Source organism: Orcinus orca, chromosome 14 (assembly GCF_937001465.1).
Source record: "Orcinus orca chromosome 14, mOrcOrc1.1, whole genome shotgun sequence".
NCBI classification, from domain to species: Eukaryota; Metazoa; Chordata; class Mammalia; order Artiodactyla; family Delphinidae; genus Orcinus; species Orcinus orca.
This window is the reverse complement of record NC_064572.1, coordinates 30,877,153-30,898,740: the sequence shown is the minus strand read 5'-3', so window position 1 is coordinate 30,898,740 and position 21,588 is coordinate 30,877,153. Positions and strand designations below refer to the sequence as shown.

The 21,588-nt window shown below is 36.1% G+C and overlaps 1 protein-coding gene across 6 annotated transcripts in view; it reads right to left on the bottom strand.

Annotated features, from left to right (window-relative positions):
• MCU (mitochondrial calcium uniporter) overlaps positions 1-21,588 on the bottom strand; it is a 217,373-nt gene that overhangs the window by 39,956 nt on the left and 155,829 nt on the right. For 4 of the 6 annotated variants that reach the window (XM_049697311.1, XM_049697313.1, XM_049697314.1 and 1 more), the window contains 2 exons: positions 6,216-6,282; positions 238-5,462 (listed from right to left, as the gene is read on the bottom strand). In XM_049697311.1, the coding sequence (XP_049553268.1) occupies positions 238-382 (145 nt within the window). In that variant the 5' untranslated portion in view covers positions 383-5,462; positions 6,216-6,282. The remainder of the gene's footprint in view (positions 1-237; positions 5,463-6,215; positions 6,283-21,588) is intronic. The other 2 variants (XM_033434139.2, XM_004273140.3) reach the window with 1 other exon arrangement.

Sequence of the window (21,588 nt, the reverse complement as noted above, 5' to 3'; positions counted from 1 at the left end):
TGGTATTTTTCACAGAACTGGAACAAAAAATTTTTTAAGTTTGTATGGAAACACAAAAGACCCTGAATAGCCAAAACAATCTTGAGAAAGAAGAACGGAGCTGGAGGAGTCATGCTCCCTGACTTCAGACCATACTACGAAGCTACAGTCATCAAAACAGTATGGTACTGGCACAAAAACAGACACATAGATCAATGGAACAGGACAGAAGGCCCAGAAATAAACCCACGCACTTACAGTCAATTAATCTATGACAAAGGAGGCAAGGGCTTCTCTGGTGGCGCAGTGGTTGAGAGTCTGCCTGCCGATGCAGGGGACACGGGTTCGTGCCCCAGTCCAGGAAGATCCCACATGCCGTGGAGTGGCTGGGCCCGTGAGCCATGGCCGCTGAGCCTGTGTGTCCGGAGCCTGTGCTCCACAACGGGAGAGGCCACAACAGTGAGAGGCCCGTGTACCGCAAAAAAAAAAAAAAAAAAGGAGGCAAGAATACAATGGAGAAAAGAAAGTCTCTTCAATAAGTGATGCTGGGAAAACTGGGCAGCTACATGTAAAAGAATGAAATCAGAAGATTCTCCAACACCATATACAAAAATAAACTAAAAATGGATTAAAAACCTAAATGTGAGACTGGATACTATAAAACTCCTAGAGGTAAACATAAGCAGAACACTCTTTGACATAAATCACAGCAATAATTTTTGGCTCTGTCTCCTAGAGTAATAGAAACAAAAGCAAAAATAAACAAATGGGACCTAATTAAACTTAAAAGGTTTTGCACAGCAAAGGAAACCATAAACAAAATGAAAAGATAACATACAGAATGGGAGAAAATATTTGCAAATGAATTGACTGACAAGGGCTTACTTTCCAAAATATACAGTTTGTACAGCTCAATACTAAAAAAAACCCAACCCAATAAAAAAAATGGGCAGAAGACCTAAATAGACATTTCTCCAAAGGAGACATACAGATGGCCAAGAGGCACATGGAAAGATGTTCAACATCACTAATTATTAGAGAAATGCAAATCAAAACTACAATGAGGTACCACCTAACACCAGTCAGAATGGCCATCAACAAAAAGTCTACAAATAATAAATGCTGGAAAGGGTGTGGAGAAAAGGGAACCCTCCTACACTGTTGGTGGAAATGTAAATTGATGTAGTCACTACGAGAAAAGTATGCAGATTCCTTAAAAAACTAAAGATAGAGTTACCTTATGATCCAGCAATCCCACTCCTGGGCATATATATGGAAAAGACAAAAAGTCTAATTTGAAAAGATACATGCATCCCAATGTTCACAGCAGCACTATTTACAATAGCCAAGACATGGAACCAATCTAAATGTTCATCGACAGATGAATGGATAAAGAAGTGGTATATATATACAATGGAAATAATGCCATTTGCAGCAATATGGATGGACCTAGAGATTATCATACTAAGTGAAGTAAGTCAGACAGAGAGACAAATATTATATGATATCATTCATATGTGCAATCTAAAAAAAAAATACAAATGAACTTATTTACAAAACAGAAATAGACTCACAGACATAGAGAACAAACTTATGGTTACCCAAAGGAAAAGGGGGGTAAGGATAAATTGGGAATTTGGTATTAAGATATACACACTATTGTATATAAAATAGTTAAAAAACAAGGACCTACTGTATAGCACAGGGAACTATATTAAATATCTTGTAATAATATATAATGGGAAAAAAATCTGAAAAAGAATATATATATGTGTGTAAACTGAATCACTTTGTTGTACACCTGAAACATTATAAATCAACTGTACTTCAATTAAAAAATATTACGCACATACTTACCGTATGACTCAGTCATTCTACTCCTGAGCATCTACCCAAGAGATATGAAAACATATATCCATACAGGATATGTAGAAGAAGATAGATGCAAAAGACTACATATTGAATGAGTCATTTATATGACATTTTTAGAAAAGGTTTAACTACAGAGAGAAAAAGCAGACTAGTGTTTGCCTCAGGTTTAGGGTAGGAGCAGGGATTGGCTGCAAAACAGGAACAAGAGAACTTTTAGGGGTGAAGGAAATAGTCTAAAGCTGGATTGTTATTATGCTTGCATGATGATAGGTGAATTTTATGATATATAAAATATACATCAATAAAGTTTTTTAAAAAAGGAATGGGACAAAAACCAAAGGAAAAACTGGGGCATATATCCAGTTCCCCAAACCATCCACAGACTTTACTTAGGTTAAGAATTTATATATATTATCTATATTTGGGTTAGTTAAACAGATGATTGTTTATTATTAAACAGGAATTTCAATAACTGTTCAATGCTAAAATTATTTGTCCTCAAACAATTTTTGTAAGGAAATCTTACATTTTTTGTTAACTACACAAAAGACACAGCTTTCTACCGCAATTCCCAATACAAGGCTAATTGAGTAACATTACATTTCTGGATAGAGAAATGAAGGCAACCAGAGAGACTATTTTTCTTGCTCTTACTCTAGCTTACCTACAGTGAAGACGTGTCCTGGTTTACCATATTTAAAATTGTCAGGACAACTCTGGGTGTCCTCTTTTTACTCTCAAAAGTGTCCTGGGTCGAGTGAGAAATAATACAGTCAACCTGTCTATAACAGAATTACTTTCAACATTAATCCTTAATTTTCATTACCATGAAGGGGAACTCCTGAAAGATTTGAAAGACCTTAAATAAGCTACAAGCCATACAATCATAAAAATTTCAGTTAGTCATTTTACAAGTGAGGATATGGGGCACAGAAAAATTAAAACAAGAAGCCCCAAACCACATTTTTTTGATTAGGGGTCTTTAACACTACCACAGCACTTTTTATAGAATAAGAGTTTCTGGGAACTTCCCTGGTAGAGCTGCGGTTAAGACTCCGAGCTCCCAATGCAGGGGGCCTGGGTTTGATCCCTGCTCAGGGAACTAGATTCCACATGCATATCGCAACTAAGAGTTTGCATGCCACAACTAAGGAGCCCACGAGCCGCAACTAAGGAGCACACGTGCCACAACTAAAAGAGCCGGTGAGCTGCAACTAAGGAGCCCACCGGCCTCAACTAAGGAGCCCACGTGCTGCAACTAAGAAGCACATGTGCTGCAACTAAAGGAGTCAGCAAGCTGCAACTAAGAAGCCCGCCTACTGCAACTAAGACCCGGTACAACCAAATAAATAAATAAAATAAATATATATATATATATATATATAAAAAGAAAAGAATAAGAGCTTCTGATGGGTAAGTACTATTTCTGTAGGCAAAGTACATTTTTCTCTTGGAGGTGGTAATTATTACTATCTCCGTTTCACACATGAGGAAGGAGGTTTTAAGAAGTTCATTACTTTGCCTAAGGTTAAAAGGTGGTTAAGTTGTGGAATTGGGATGCAAACCTTGATTCCAAAGCTTGACACTTAACCTCTAAGCCTAATGCCTCTCATGAAAGGGAACAAGGGCTTGGGTACAGGGATGTGCATGTGCACCTGTGTGCAGTGTAGCCAAAGCAGTTCTTGAGTTGACGTTCATGAGACTAGGGATTCCATGAGCTGGTTTGAGAGCCTGTATCATTAAGAAATTATATATAACATTTCCTATGTGTATATAAAAATATTTTTTCGAGAGAATCTATAGAGCTTTCACCAGATCCTCAAAAATATTTATGACACAAGAAAAATTAAGAACCTTTTAGATTGCTTTGGTAGGGAGGTTAAACTTTTAAGATAACCTATATATTTTACATATCGGATATCAGTCATATCTAGAAGATTTTTTTTTTTTTTTTTTTTTTTGCGGTACGCGGGCCTCTCACCGTTGTGGCCTCTCCCGTTGCGGAGCACAGGCTCCGGACGCGCAGGCTCAGCGGCCACGGCTCACGGGCCCAGCCGCTCCGCGGCATGTGGGATCCTCCCGGACCGGGGCATGAACCCATGTCCCCTGCATCGGCAGGCGGACTCTCAACCACTGCGCCACCAGGGAAGCCCTCTAGAAGATTTTGTCAAACAACAAAACTAACAAGCAAGTATCGAGAGGCAGTATATATTAGGTATATATATTATATACTAGGTATGTAAATATCACAATTATATAATGTGGTATTTTAGATTTTGTATTTAAAAAAAAAGGGTCAAGCTCTCACTTGCTATAGAATATGACCCAGTAGTCATAACAAGAAGCAATGAATGATGGTAGAGATGTTTACTACTGGTGGCTAAATTCTGTTGAAGCAGCTGTGTATTAAGCAGAGTTTTCATATATGCTATACCAGCCTAAGGTAAGATTAATTTAGAAGTACAACATAAGAAAGGTATATAATTTGGGAGTAGTGAGGACACTGAGTTGCATTAAATCAAATCATTTTCTGCTTCTGTTTCTTGATAATGAACACGAGTTGATTTTCTTAAGAAGGGCAATAGTATTGGTAGGAATTTTGGGAGCATCTCTTTCTTTTTTTTCTTTTTTAAGTATGTATCCTTTTACCTCTGTAAAAATATTGTCTTCAAACCCTCACACAACATAGAGGCAACATACTAGCATTTTTGTCCTGGGATAACATTCAGCCAGATACCCCAGTAAAACTGTACATTGTTACATTACTGAAAGGCTTCTATACAGATTGTTATTAGGATAATAGTAACTGTATTACATGGTAAAATTCATAATAAAAATTTCAGTATGAATTCATTAGTTCAAATTATTTGCCACTGAATGTAATAACAACTACTGGCACAAGTGTCCTGTTGTAGTGTGACTTAGTTGCCACTGAATATATATAACTTAATGAATATATATAAATACTGACACTGAATATTTAACAGTTTTTGACAACATTATAAAAATAAGAAATTTTTAAATGAATTGCTGCTAGTTCAGCAAAAGCTGAGAGGATTTAGCACTATGAACAATATTTTTATATTGGAGAAATTCTCTCTTTATTGAAACTATCCAATGATGTAATCCTGCAGTGGCAATGGAGGACAGTAATAAGACCTTGAAGTGGTGCTGGTATAGATGTGGACAGCCCCCATTTGGCTGTTTAATGGGCCAAGACAGTTCTAAGGGCAAGAGTGATACCCACCTACTGCTTTTTAATTTATATACTAATATCACTTTATCAACTCTCTATGTCTCTAAGAGATAGGAAAAAGAAAGCCAGCTACCATTTTTCATTCTTTTGATTCTGGCCTATTTTTCCTTTTAACCTTTCCATACTACAAATGAGTAATCAAAAATGGATACTTCCTCCAAGTTCAGGGAATATGAGCACACTGTCTGTGTATTCCAATAACTAAACAGTTTTGGGACAGGTTCTGATAACACTGCAAATAGCTACACTGATTAAATACAGGGGATCCTAGGAGTTTCAAATGGTTCATCTGAGGTTTCTTCAACTTCAGGTGTCCTTGTAAATTTGCAGGATGCTCCTTCAATGGTTGCTATGCCTATGAATTAATGTTTATAAGGTTGAAGTTAGAGTTCTATCACACTAAACTTTACAAAGAGAAAATATATTTAACAGTCAACCCTAAGCAAACAGTCTAAACTGTAAATGTGTAATGCTAGGTAAAAGAAATGACAAGAAGAGCTGTAAACTTATCTCCTCCACTACTGTAAATAAAATCAAAGCTTAGATCCTCTTGCCAATTTGCATCATCATGGACTTTTCCAAAGGACTGTGGTCCCCAAGCATCTTTTTTCAATTTTTTCTCACAACAGAGAAGAGTATTACAGCCCTGAGCGTAAGGGAAGAAAAAGACAAGAGAGGACAGGAGGTTTCAGACTTTGAATTGCTTCTGTCTAGGCTCTGATACCCTGAAGGAGCTGGAGTGTTTGATCATTATCCATAGTATGAAGACTCAATGGTTAGGAAATTCCAAAGGTGGTCCTTCTGCGATCTTCACATTAACTATGTTCCCAGTTTTAAAACATAAATGGAAAGAGTAGACAGTATTATTCCATGATCTATGAAAACTTAAGTCTATTAATTTTTCTTCCTGATTTCTCTTCTAAATTTACTATATCCTCATTCAAATTTTATTTCTCTTCTTTAGTCCCCCCCAACACCTTCTCCCTCTGACTCCAAGCCCATCTCAAGTGAAAGAGTATGGTTTATAAATCTATATGTCAGTTTGAGAATGGGAAACAGTTAAAGAAAAAAAAGCATTGGACATAAAAATGGATTTGCCAAAACTCACCATCAGAGGGCACAACAGTACTGCAATAAACAACTCCGCTAGGCCAAGAAGAGAGCCTTTGGTGCACCTAGAAAATACATAAAGACACATCCATTGTCAGTACACAACAACAAATGTTATATGCACATGTGTATGTATATAATAAATAATAGCTTTTTAATTATTTAAATAGTATGTATTCTTTGTAGAAAAATTTAAAAATACAGATAAAAGAAAAGTCTCTCAAACTCCTATCATCCTAAGATGATAGTGATGAACATTTTGGTTTATTTCAAGATAAACCAGTATTTCACCATAATTATAATTTGCATTTTTTGTACTAAGAGTGATAATCTATACATGTTTTAATCTGAGTTACTTGTATTTGCTTTTCTATGCACTGAGTATTTACATCTTTTGCCATTTTTAAAATTTGGATCTTGGTCTTTGAATATTATTTTGTAGAAGTTCTTTAAATATTAAGAAAATTATCCCTTGGTCAACGAAATATGTCATAAAAATTTCCGTTTTTATTTTTACTTTGTTAATGGTGTTTTTGTATGCACACAATTTTCATGTTTTAAGAGTCAAACTTTTCAATCTTTTCTGTGTGGTTTAACGGTCCTGTGTCATATATCAGCAGCTTTCCCTACTTCGAGAATACTATAAAATTCTTCCATGGCTTCTAGTTTGATTTTTCAAGTTTAAATCTTTGATTTATTAGGAATTAATTTTAGTCAGTTAAGAAGCAGCAATCCAACTAACCTCTAATGATAACACAGCTAACCGTTATACTTAATAATTCATTTTCCCCACTTATTTGAAATGCTACCTTGATAATTTTCCAAATACCTATATGAATTTGGATCTTTTTCTGTCCAATGATCTATATGCTCATGTCGTAGTAGCCACACTTTTTAAAATATCCTAGCTTTATATGTTTACATCTGGCAGGGTGGGATAGTTTCCCTTATTACTTTCCTTTAAGAATTTTCCTGGCTATTTTTGCTTATTTGTATCTCCATATGAACTTCAGAGTCAGTATTTCCAGTTACACACAGATACACACACACACACAATCAGCTTCAAAAATAACACAGCACTGTGATTAAAAGCATAGAATCTATAATCACTCCTGAGTTCAGATTCTGATTCTGTAACTTACTCTAACTGCAATCTTTGCAAGTTCATTAGCCTCTTTGTGCCTCAAGTTTCTTCACTGAAAAATGGACAAAACGTAATACTAGCACCTACCACATAAAGTTGCTGTGAGGACTAAATGATGAATACACATAAAGCACTTAGAACAGTGCCTGGCATAGAATAAGTATCCAATAAATGTTAGTTTTTTTGTTTGTTTGTTTTGAAGTTGAGATGTTATTAACTCAATGGATTAACATAAGGAAACTGAAATCTATGTGATTTTTGAGTCTTTCTTAATCAAGAACCTTGTAAGCCTTTCTATTTTAGTCTTTGTGTTCCTGAGAAGCATTTTAAGGTTTTCTTTATTCAGATCTTATATGTCCCCTTTAATCTAATGTAATTCGTTTTGTACTAAGTCTTGTCCAATACTAGGATCATGACCCCTGAATTTTTCCTTTTAGTTTGCAAATGCCTGTTAATGCTCTGCCTGTCCTTTAATTTTATTATTTTTCCTGAGTTTCTTTGTTTTAGGAATGACTATAGTTTTCTTTGTGATCTAATCTGGGATTCTTTTAACAGAAAAGTTTAGCCTGTTTATACCTATTAATATAATGTATATTTAATGTCCTTTCAGTCATCAAATTTTATGCTATAAAATTTTTATGTTTTTTGTTTTTATTGCTGCTCTTTCTTCTTAAAAATAGTTTACTAAATGGTCTATGTTTTAGTTAAACATGTACTTCTAATATTAATATGGAAAGTTTATTTTTATTTTTTTTGTATTAGTAGTCATTTTAGAGTAAGATCTAAGTTCTTTGAACTGACTTTAAGGCCCAATATTATCTGATACCCTGTTATCTCTCTGACTTCACCTCCTACCATTCTGCCTCTCAATCATTCTGCTTTAGCCCCTAGGCTCTTTTCTGGTTTTTGTATGGACCAGCTATACTCTTGTTCCAGAACCTTTGCGATAGCTATTACCTCTACTTAGAATATTATTTCTCCAGAAAACTATCAAGCTCCCTCACTTCCTTCAAATCTTTGTTCACATTTCACTTTCTGAGTGAGGTCTACTCTACCCAACCCAATTAAAAATGGCAATTCCATCAGTTGGTACTCCTGATATATATATATGTATATATATATTTTTTCCATCTCTTATTATGAGCAATGATGAACTTATAGTTATGTGTCTTTTTCCCTCCCTTCTATTATCCAGTTTATTTATTATGTAACTTTTCTTGGTGTTTATCTATCTATATACCTCCCCCTAACCCCACATACTTCTTTTATTGAATTTATTGATTTTAGATGACATATTTTGACAGCGTGTTAAAAAACTGGGGTTTCTACCACTTTACATCATTTGTCCTGCACCCTTCCAACTTTCGTTAGAAAACTGTCAACATTGTCAAAATTTTAAACATTCATACTCTGCTCTGCAAAACCTAATCTTCACATTTGTTTTAATCTTAATTTTATAGATTGATGGACTCTAGGCTTACTACCAATACGTCAACTGTCGTTTTTCCTTTCATTTCTTGGTTGGCTGAACTTCATCTTATAGAGGTAGGACTCATGAGAGCTAAATTCCCTAAAGCTTGGCATGTTAAAAAATATTTGTCTTTGCCTTTATATTGAATGATTATTTGGCTTGGCACAAGATTCCTAAATTAATCTTTCCTTGAGGACTTCGTGGGTAAAGTTTTAGTGTTGATTGCTGCTGTGGAGAAGTCTGAGGCCAGCCACTTATTTTGGAGAACCAAGCTCTCTGAGCTTTGCTGGGGATCTGCAACCATATCATAGGCATCCTCTTTTGGGGTCTTCTCACACACTCCCTTTACTAGATCTGGCAGCCGTTCTTCAGTATTGTGCTTTGGGATTGCAGAGATCTCTCTGGTCGTACTGAAGATGGAGCTTGTATTTCTGTTTCTTATTCTCCTTTCTATTTCAAAGTGATTCCAAGAGAAGGAAGAAACTGCTACCACTACTGGGCCATTATTTCTTTAAGTGGTAACTTTTTAATATGGACTTTTTCAAACTTACACAGAAGTAGAGAACACAGTGTGATGAATTTCTTCCATTCACCCATCACCTGCTTCTATATTTACCAACATTTGGTCAAACCTGGTTCATCTATATGAACCAGGTCTTTTCCACAGAGTATCTTAAAGGAAATTCCAAACATCATATTGCTTTACCTGAAAATATTTCAGTATACATCTACTAGGCCATTTTAAAACAGGAAATCCTCTGTCCTCTATGATTTTACAGATTATCCTCAACATTAATAAAAGATGTGTATCTGGGGCAGAGAACTAAATAAATACATGGCTGTTTATGAATATTATTTGTTAGAATGCTATAGAACATGGGTTGGCAGGCCAGCCACCAGTTTTTGTAAATGAAGTTTTATTAGAACACAAACTCATTTATTTACTTACTATCTAGAGCTCATTCATCTACTTTGACACTACAACAGCAGAATTGAGTAGCTGTGTAGTTGCAGGAGAGTTGAGTAGCTGCAACAGAGACCATACGGCCCACAAAGCCCAAAATATTTACCATATGGCCCTTTAAGAAAATGTTTGCTGATCTTTGCTGTAGAACCCCTCTGTTGTTTTGAGATAATTCACTTTCCCACTTTCCCAAAGTCTTCCCAGTCACTTCTACAATGACATTGGCAATTACAAAATATTAGTTAGTAAGTGTCCACAAACACACATAGGTCCTTTTCTTTCTTTAACCCTTCTAACAGCCTATAGTCTAATAAGGCCAATGGGAACAAAAATGATTTTGCTCTTGCCTTTTTTCTTTGAAATATGGCAACAATAACAACAACAAACAAAAGCAAAACAAAGACAAAAAAATATAAGGAAAGGAATATAAGTGTTCAAGACCAAAGAGGCACTGGCATTCTAAATTGTATTCCATGACTCTCCTAGACTGAAATGTATTTTGTTGTTTAAATTGTATGTTCTTAATAAATCACAAGAAAATAGGAAGAGTTTAATAAATAATTGATGCTGAACGTTTTAAAAATATGTCAAGAAAGTAAAAAAAGAAAAACATTCAGGCAAATGGCATGTATTATTCACATATTTAAACTTCATAGGCAGAGAACAAGATTAAGGTTAAGAAAGTCAATATTCAGAATGAGCAGAAATCATCAGAGAAAGAGTAAACCTCTAGGCAATCAATGCCAACTGAATAAGGTGATTTGGTGCCTACTTGGTCCCTTGAAAAGAAAATACAAGTTTATACTTTTGGTATGATATAGTCCACATCTTTGATAAGTAACTTGAGAACCTCTAGGAAAAACAGGGATTCGAGTGAAGTAAAGGAAAGTATTAACAACTGCCCTGGTATTACAACCATTACCCTTAAATCTTAACCCCAGGAGAAGAAAAATGCTAGCATTATCAAGTTAAGAGTCTGAGTACAAAGCACTGTAACTTTATTTTCCCAAGTCATAAGATTCAAGATAATTTTAAAAATCAAACTTTATTATTATAAAAAGACATTCCATGACCCCAGAGCAAATTATTAAATTCAAGTCAAAACTAACTTTAAAATCCTTTAGTTCTATCATAAATTATGCAATTTCCCCTACACACACCATTCACTGTTCAGAAGAGCAAACTCAGCAATGTATTCCTGCCAGCAACTTGGGAAGACTGTCAAGTCTAAATAACCTGTCAATACCCTGCAAATATTCACAGCCAGTTGGACATTAAACCAGAGGCGGGGAAATAGAAAAAAATAGAGAAAAAAAGAAAGAGGAAAAAGGTATTTCCTTATCAACCCAGTTCCCTTTATTTACGAAAATCTTGGGACCTAATTTTATTAGGAAACAAATATCTGTTACCTATGTTAAACTGTATAAAAAATACTACATTAATTATGTCAAAAAGCTTTAGACGGAATAATTATATATACTTGTCCATGGCTAAAACCTTGTTATAAATAGCCTTACTATATCATGAGTTTAGATGTCAAATGATATTCCCATTACATTTCCCGTAGTATAACAAGGAATGCTTATGAGAATGGATCCTTTCAATACATGTTCCAAAAGTTTCTCTTCTTTAAGACCAGGGTACCCAGGTTTCAACAACTTTGCCAAACTTACCTTTAGAATCCAGTGCTTACAAGCATACTAGGATTAACAGTGTAAAACTATTTCAGGTGTTCTAAAGCAAGACACACCTATAACAGCTTCTACAATTTGGCATCAGTTTTATCTGTACCCTTGACGTAATAAAACTGTTGAAGCATTACATCGGCAATAATTTTTCACTACTTCAACTCTACAAACATACTAAAATAAGCACCGTGACTTCAAACCCGCAAGATATAGGAGATTTGCAGTTAGAAGAGTTGGGGCCAGCTGAAATCTTGAATTTCAACCCCAAAGTCTCAGTTTCCCCAGCTGTTAAATTAAAGACAGCAATGACAACAAAACTGACTATTTCACAAGGCTGATTTCATTTAAGGATAAGTGACAGTATAAATGGGACATGTGAATGACCAACATCCTACCGAAATTTAAGATATTCAGAAATATAAACTCAAAACAGGGACTTCCCTGGAGGTCCAGTGGTTTCCACTGCAGGGGGCACGAGTTCGATCCCTGGTCTGGGAACTAAGATCCTGCATGCCGCGTGGCACAGCCAAAAAAAAAAACCCCAAAACTCAAAACAAATCAATCTCTTTAAGGGCCTCTTATTAAAAAGAATTTAGTAAGTTTAACACATTTCAAAAGCCAAAACTATATCTAAACAAAGAGATATTATACAATATAAACACCATGTGATGTTAAAGTTAGAAACCTGAAGGTTTAAACGAGAATCTCTTCAGAAAGCACTGTAAAAAACACTTCAAGGGTTAGACTACCTACAGGGCATATTTTATTCTTCTTTCAATAACTCACCAAGGAAACAAAGTTCCTGATACAGTTTAAGTGAAAGTATGAGTTAAATTATATAATACAGTTTAATACTGGAAAATTATTTTCTCCTTGAATATATTATTTTAAATGGTTCCTACATTTTATTATAACATTGGCAACATTTCCCTCTTAGAATATATTGTGACTTCATAATGGAAGTCATGATTCAATTTATATACCTTTGATTTTCAAGAGAATTTCACATCTACAAAACAAGGCAATATGAAGGACTTTTCATTGTATCTTTCAATATCAGTTTTCTAATTAGGAAATCAAATCTAGCTCCCAAATTATCAATAAGGTATTTAAAAAGTAATACTTGTTCAACAACTCACAGTGCTCTGAGGATCAAACGTACACAAAGACATATGTATATAATAGCATACATGTATATAAAAGCATATAAAGCCAAGACCTTAGCCACAAAATCTTCACTGCTGATCTAACAACAGACTAAAATAATCAGAGCATTTAAACCTTAACCATAACTAGCTGTATATCATATCATTTAACATAATATAAATTGACATAAAGGTCATTTTAAAATCCAAGTAAATACAAATAGCTATCCATTTAATAGTATCAAGAAATGCTCATTAAAGCAAATTCTCTTAAATTAGGTTTTGAAATCAATATCTAGGCTCTAAGATTGAAAATATTACCAATATTTCTAGTATATCACTACTTATTAAGTTAATTTGGTATAAATTCATTGATAAACAATGTTTCTATTTAAGATTTTGATATTACCCCAAAATTACAACCTATCGTTTATACTGCATAAGAACTAGAGTCCAATATCTATTAAAATTTCATTGTGTAGTCGAAACCCCTAGTGTCTGAGGCAATTCTACACCTACGTTTGGAATGTCCTCACACCCTGATGGTTGCTACATTTTCCTTAATGGATGCACTTTTACTCTCTTGGGTCTCGGGACAGACACGTTAAAGATACCAGTGCAGGGTTTCCCTGGTGGCGCAGTGGTTGGGAGTCCGCCTGCCCATGCAGGGGACACGGGTTCATGCCCCGGTCTGGGAATATCCTACATGCCGCGGAGAAGCTGGGCCCATGAGCCATGGCCGCTGAGCCTGCGTGTCCGGAGCCTGTGCTCCGCAACGGGAGAGGCCACAACAGTGAGAGGCCCACGTACCGCGGAAAAAAAAAAAGATACCAGTGTAAGGCATTTCTGCTTTACTTCAGTGACAACCTGCCTTCCCCACTGTAAACTGGGAAGATCTCTTCTATTTTGTTCCTTTCCTTCTATTTATTAAAAACCTACGCTCACTCACAAGAAAAGTAAAAATTGTGACCACTCTATATCATACTACCTGTTTTTTTATAACTATTATTTTACCCAACATTTTATTATGAAACTTCAAACAGACAGCAAAGTTGAATTTTACAGTCAACACCCTTTTATACCTTTCACCTAGACTCTATATTATCATGTTATCTATCCATCCTTCTCTTTTATAGAAATTCTGAATTCTCGTAGTTTAATCATTTTTAAAATATATTACATTCTCTAACTCCATTTCCTCTGCAACTTTCCTGCACTGCTCCTAGATTTTGTCCATACCTGTTTTCATTTGTCACACTGTATTCTAATTATGTTTGGATGCCTGCCTCCCCTTCAGAGCAATGATCACCTTGAAGACTGCCTTCATTTCTTTATATATTGGTACCCCACCCCCCTACACTAGGAAAAAGTAGAAGCTTAATTAATATTTACCTAATTGAGTTGTCTTCCTCCTTATACCTCACTATCCTTGACATGTTTTATGACTTTGCCTTGTTATTTTACTGCTAAAACTACTCTGAGTAACAATGAAGTAATTATTACTTCTATAAGCATTTTGGGAGATATTCAGAGAAATTTCTTCATATATATGAAATGTCTTTTATTTTTAGTTGCTCCAGGTACAAATGTATTCCATGTTGTATTGAGATGGCACTAAGTATACTGCTAGTTATTCTTTTTTAAACAACAACAAAGAACCTAAATGCAAAATCCTTAACACCTAGCATTTGTACCTTTCAATAATCATTTAGACAATTCAAAACAGCATACAGACTTAGACATAAAGGAGTGAAATCAGAACGTAAACTACATGGGAGTGTGAACTCTCAGTATTTGTTAAATGAATAAAGGTAGCTGGTTTAAAAGATCTTTTTATTGAGAGTAAAAATGGAACTTCATTGGTTGTGCTTTTTGACTGACAGTTCAGTTTGACTATGGTTCTTTTCATCACCTGAATTAATATTTCCTTCCATAGTACCATTAAAGTCTGTGGAATCTCAGTATATAACAATATTGGGGAAATAGGTAGTTTCATCTGTAAATTAATGTATTGGGATAAAACTCCCTTCTCTAAAGTGACATAAAAGTTAGGAAAACAAGAACTCTAAAAAAAAATTTTCTTTTGCAGGTTCTTATTAGTTATCTATTTTATACATATTAGTGTATATATGTCAATCCCAATCTCCCAAATCATCCCACCACCACCCCCCACCCCACTTTCCCCCCTTGGTGTCCATACGTTTGTTCTCTACATCTGTGTCTCTATTTCTGCCTTGCAAACCAGTTCATCTGTACCTTTTTTCTAGATTCCATATATATGCGTTAACATACGATATTTGAGGAAAACAAGAACTTTTAAAAGTATTTTATTTTGGCTTGATGATGAGTAAATAGGTATTAGTTATATTATTCTCTATACTTTATATAACCTACGTATTTTGTAGTTTTTTCTACTTTGCCAGTGTCTGGAGGCTATGAGATTTCTGTGCTGGTTCTAGATAACTGCTACTCAACATGTAGTTCATGGATCTGCAGCAACAGCATCAGATGAATGTGTTAGAAATGCAGATTCTCAGGCCCTATCTCAGACTTACTGATTCATTATTTGCATTTCAACGACATGACTAGGAAATTCACATGCACATTAAAGTCTGAGAAGCACGGCTGTAGTTCATCCAGATGAGATTACATTAGGGATACATTAGTTAGTTAGGTGTCTTAGTCTCAGACATTTTACCTTTTGCATTTATCAAGACCCCAACATACGCAACAAGAGCTCATGGGGAGGCAACATGACATAAAAGAAAGAATATTGCATTAAAAGTTTGAAAAGCCAGATTCTAATCTCATCTCTGGTGTGTGACCTTGAACTTCAGTTCTTCTCATCCGTAAAATGAATGAGTTATACAACATACATTGTAAGGCCCTTCCAACTCTGAAAGTCTATGAATATATGAAAATAAATACTAATAGGTATTTGCGGAAATGATTCAACTGTATGCGGTATCTTACGAAATAGGGCTTACTTTTAATGCTACAGGGGCCTTGTCCATCAATTACTTTATATTTATTTAGGTTTGAAAATCAACCTCTATCTTTCATTTTCACACTTGGTTTCCGAAAGATGCATAGTGGTGAATAACTTAGGAAGTGGGTGGCTGCTATTAATAATTCCCCTCACTGCTTCCTTTGTTCTTGAATGCTGATAAGACACAGGTAATAGACAGGATTCACGAAAAAGTAAAATCAGAGTCTGTATTTTGAACAAGAGCAGGAGAATACTTTTGTTCTTAGGAAAAACATGGCTGAAGCATTTAGAGCTGAAGGATTAGGATATCTGACACTGTCAAATAAAGCAGAAAATAATAAATAATAGTATGCCTGTATACATATATACACGTGTGTGTAAAGAGAGAGAAATAAAGCAGATGTGGCAAAGTATTAATAATTGATGAATCTAGGTAAAAGGTGTAAGACTGTATATTGTAATCTCTCTGCAACTTTTCTGTAGGTTTGAAATTTTTTCCAAATAAAAGTTGAGAAAGAAAAATAATTAACATAAATATAATATTTACTGACCCCCAAATATCTTGTTGTATTCTTCTCTCTTTTTTAAAGTATAGTGGATTTATTTATTTTTCTGAAACCTTTAAAATGCATGAGAAAAGCTAGGATGGAAGGGGAAAAAAAATCATTACATATAAAATTGCAGTAACTTATACTCCCATATTGCTTCTATATTTTGTCTTTTAGTTACAGACTTGCTTAATTTTTTATTAGCTTAGGATAAAATAAAAGGGGAGAAAGAAGTGGTAGTGAGAAGTTGTGTCACATCTTCCTTACATTAATGAAGTAAACGATTTCAAGCCAAAAGTAGGCTTTCTGTGATTTTTTTTTTTTTTTTTTTGCATTACACGGGCCTCTCACTGCTGTGGCCTCTCTCGTTGCGGAGCACAGGCTCCGGACGCATAGGCTCAGTGGCCATGGCTCACGGGCCTAGCTGCTCCGCGGCACGTGGGATCCTCCCAGACCGGGGCACGAACCCGTGTCCCCTGCATCGGCAGGTGGACTCTCAACCACTGTGCCACCAGGGAAGCCCATTCTGTGATTTTTATTTTCACTCTAGCTTCAGCTAATAATGAAAAAGAACGTAGTTACCAGTCACGAATATAAGTAACTACAGGCTCTTTTTATTCCTCTGCAATGAGAGGGACACAACAGCTGCTATAAAAATCACTCTCTACCCTCCCATGTATTGTGTAAGTGTAACAGACTTATACCATGAGAAGAGCAAAACATAAAATGGGAAAGTAGCTATTTTGTTTCAGAATTCCTTCTTCGTTTCTTGTAAGTTATTGTACCTAATTAAAAACAAAATAAACGTGCTGCCTACATTTCTAACATTAACTATCCTGTGTAATTGTAAATCTCAATTTGGAATACGAGCAAAAGAATCATGTACTAGCTGACTGGTGTTCTTCCTTCATTCCTTCCAGAATTTATCCAACGGGAACACCATAAGAACAACAAATCCAGCTTCAACTAATTGGAAATTTTAAAACATTCATAAGTCTTATTTGTCTTTACCACTCTGGCCTCATATAGATGCACAGATTTTGGTTAACTTTCCTCCTTCTACTATCTTTAGTGAAGGGGATTTATTTTAATTTGTTTGATCTTTAAAAATATTCTTAACAAAGCTGTTCCAGGGTGTAACTTCAGATAATAAATACATTACTTAAAATTAATACAAAGGAATAATAGTCATTAAAGGTTTTAGTAAGTACAAAGGGTAAGAACAAATATGATAGTTAAGATGATTTTCATATAATTCAAAGCTGAAAACACTCAACCCAGAATGTTCCTCAGCCCACTCTGACTCCAGCTGACCTCTCCATCTGTTTAGGAATCACAGGGGGGCCAATCTCTTAGCTAACAATTCTCTTTTTTCTTTCTTTTAAAAAAATTTTTATAGTTGTATAGTTGATTTACAATGTTGTGTTTAAGTTCTGTTGCACAGCAAAGTGACTCAGTTATACACATATATATTCTTTTTCATATTCTTTTCCATTATGGTTTATCACAGGATATTGAAAAGCTCCCTATGCTATACAGTAGGACTGTGTTGTTTATCCATCCTATGTATAATAGTTTGTATATCCTAATCCCAAACTCCCAATCCTTCCCACCCCCACCCCCCTCCCCCTTGGCTACCACAAGTCTGTTCCCTATGTCTGTGAGTCTGTTTTTGTTTCTCAGATATGTTCATCTGTGTTGTATTTTAGATTCCACATATAAGCGATATCATATGGTATTTGTCTTTCTGACTTACTTCTCTTAGTATGATAATCTGTAGGTCCATCCATGTTGCTGCAAATGGGATTATTTCATTTTTAATTTTCAAAATGTTTTTAATTTTTGGTTGGGTCTTGGTTGCTACACGCAGGCTTTCTCTAGTGGTGGCGAGCAGGGGCTTATATTCATTGCGGTGCTTCTCATCGCAGTATCTTGTTGCAGAGCACGGGCTCTAGGTGCATGGGCTTCAGTAGTTGTGGCTTGCAGGTCCTAGAGCACAGGCTCAGTAATTGTGGCGCACTGGCTTAGTTGCTCTGTGGCATGTGGGATTTTCTCGGACCAGGGCTCGAATCCGTGTCCCCTGCATTGGCAGGCGGATTCTTAACCACTGCGCCACCAGGGAAGCCCCATTCTTTTTAATGGCTAAGTAATATTCCATTGTATATAAATACCACATCTTTTTTCTGTGTGGCTTCATGGGGTCTTTGTTGCTGCGCGCAGGGGCTGCTCTTCGTTGTAGTGTACAGGCCTCTCATTGCAGTGGCTTCTCTTGTTGCAGAGCATGGGCTCTAGGCATGTGGGCTTTAGTAGTTGTAGCGCACAGGCTCAGTAGTTGTGGCTCATGGGCTCTAGAGCACAGGCTCAGTAGTTGTGGCGCACAGGCTTAGTCGCTCTGTGGCATGTGGGATCTTCCTGGACCAGGGCTTGAACCTGCGTCCCTTACGTTTGCAGGGGGATTCTCAATCACTGAGCCACCAGGGAAGCCCAAATAACACATTTTCTTTATCCATTCCTCTGTTGATGGACATTCACGTTGTTTCCATGTCTTGGCTAACATGTTAATAGTGTGCTGTCTTAGCTAAAATTCTGGTCACAACTTTACGCAATTGAGACTGAGATTGAGAAAATAGCAGATCCTTATCTATATACAGAGAGAGGTCATTACCACTATCATTACCATCATCTTCATCTTCTAAGCATGCACAAGGTCTAAGTTTTCAAATTATTTTATTTATCCTTCATCTGTTGTACAAAGAATTTGAGGTAACTACAATATAAACACACCATAAAATGGTGGTAAATTTTTTTAGAATTCTGAAATTGAAATTAAAAAACCAGGACCAATAAAAATAAAAATATTAGAAAATAAAAATTGGGAGAAAAGAAGTTTTTTTTTTTTTGAGAAAAGAAGTTTTGATGTGGCCCATCAAAATCTTCAATGAGGTCAAGACTTCCCTGCTGGCACAGTGGTTAAGACTCTATGCTCCCAATGCAGGGGGTCCAGGTTTGATCCCTGGTAGGGAAACTAGATCCCACGTGCATGCTGCAACTAAGAGTTTGCATGTCACAACTAAAAAGTCCGCATGGGGCTTCCCTGGTGGCGCAGTGGTTGAGAGTCCGCCTGCCAATGCAGGGGACGCGGGTTTGTGCCCTGGTCCAGGAAGATCCCACATGCCGCGGAGCGGCTGGGCCCGTGAGCCATGGCCGCTGAGCCTGCGCGTCCGGAGCCTGTGCTCCGCAACGGGAGACGCCACAACAGTGAGAGGCCCGCGTACTGCAAAAAAAAAAAAAAAAAAAAAAAAAAGTCCTCATGCTGCAACTAAGAGTCTGCATGCCTCAATGAAGATCCTGTGTGCTGCAACTAAGACTCAGCGCGCCTAAATAAATACTAAAAACAAAACCAAAAGCCTTCAACAAGGCTAAATTAAGTTCCATACTTGGCTCTAAGTCTCTGCAGTAGCCAGAATAACACCCTTCCCCTGCCGCCCGCCCCCCCCCGCCGCCCCCGCCCCACAAGATGTCCATGTCCCGATCTCTGGATTTTGTGGGCATGTTACTTTGGCAAGGGAAAATTAAGGCTGCAGATGGGATTAAGGTTGCCAATAAACTGAGTTTAAAATAGGGAGATTATCTGGATAGGACCAATGTTATCACAGGGACCTTCAAATAGAGGAAGGTGTGGCTATAGAGAACCAAAAAGATGTTAAGTGTGACAAAGACCAAGGACTCTCCCCAATGTTGCTAGAGGAAGAGGCCATGGCAAGGGTGTAGCCTCTGGAAGCTGGAAAAGGCAAGTAAACAGAGTCTCCCTTACAGCCTCCATAAAGGAACACAGACTTGCTGACACCTTGGTTTTAGCCCATTGAGACTTGTATTGGACTTCTAACCTACTGAACTATATAAGATAATACATTTATGTTGTTTTAAGTCACAAAGTTTGTTGTTATTTGTTAGAGAAAAAATAAAAACTATTACAGCCTCCTAGCCTCCAAGACAAAAAGGCGACATAATCAGTGATAATTCTCATTAATAGAAGGGACAAAGCATAGCAATTTGTCAGGAAAGGCAAATATTTTCTAGCACAAAGTTCTAAAAGAAATTTTTGATGCAGCGCTTGATATAGTAAGCTCTGAGTAATAATAGTGGATACAAGGATTCCCCCCAAATTCTGGATATTAAATAACAAATTTCACAAGGTTGTTTCTTATATCACTTTTTGATAAAAGATGAGACTATCTTTATCATCTTAAAATACAATTGAGTAAAGGCAATCTTTGAGGGAGTAAAACAATATAAATCAAGTTGTTTGTTTTTTTTGGCAGAGTCAGCTTGATTTCAAAAGATTATAATTTAGAACAGCATACAATATTATGGACAATTAAGTGCAATAATTCATATAGTAAAGTTCATTTAGAATTAAGAGCTATTAATAGATCTATAAGTTGATAAATCTCAAGATTTAAAAATTATAGAAGGATAAGCAAATTAGAGTACTCTGTATGTTAAGTTTAAAAGAAACAAATATATACATATATATTATTGTTTTCCTTTTCACATGTATTTATATATAGTATATACAATAATATATTTAAATATTAACTATTAAAATAAATGGGAAAGATATCATTTTTATGGTAATACTCTCTGGGGAAAAAGGGTTTTGGAATTGGGGATGGGAACAAAGGTAGCATTAACTTTATTGTATTGTACTGTATATTTATTGTTTATTTTCTTAGTAAAAAAGATCTGATGCAGGGCTTCCCTGGTGGCATGGTGGTTAAGAATCCACCTGCCAATGCAGGGGACATGGGTTCAAGCCCTGGTCCGGGAAGATGCCACATGCCACGGAGCAACTAAGCCCATGCGCCACAACTACTGAGCCTGCGCTCTAGGGCCCGCGAGCCACAACTACTGAGCCCACGTGCCACAACTACTGAAGCCCTCGTACCTAGAGCCCGTGCTCCACAACAAGAGAAGCCACCGCAATGAGAAGCCTGCGCACCGCAACAGAGAAGCTCCACCTCACCGCAACTAGAGAAAAGCCCACATACAGCAACAAAGACCCAACACAGCCAAAAACAAAAACAAAATAAATAAATTTATTTTAAAAAAAAAGATCTGATACAAATATATCAAAATATAAATATTTAGATTAAGTGTGAGTTTTACTGTATAATTCTCCATAATCTTCTGTGTTAAAATTATTAAAAAGAAAGAAAAAAAAGAACAGTTTATCCTTTAAACAGTCTTTGACAAACACCATTTCTCCAGTTAGGCTTTCCATGGGAGCTGGAAAAATGTTAGATTTTGTTTTCTGATAAAGGCCTGGACTTTATTTTAATGGAACCATACAGAATTTATTAATTTGAATTTGGCTTTTGTTTTCAACATTATATGTATTAGATTCATCCATGTTGTTGAG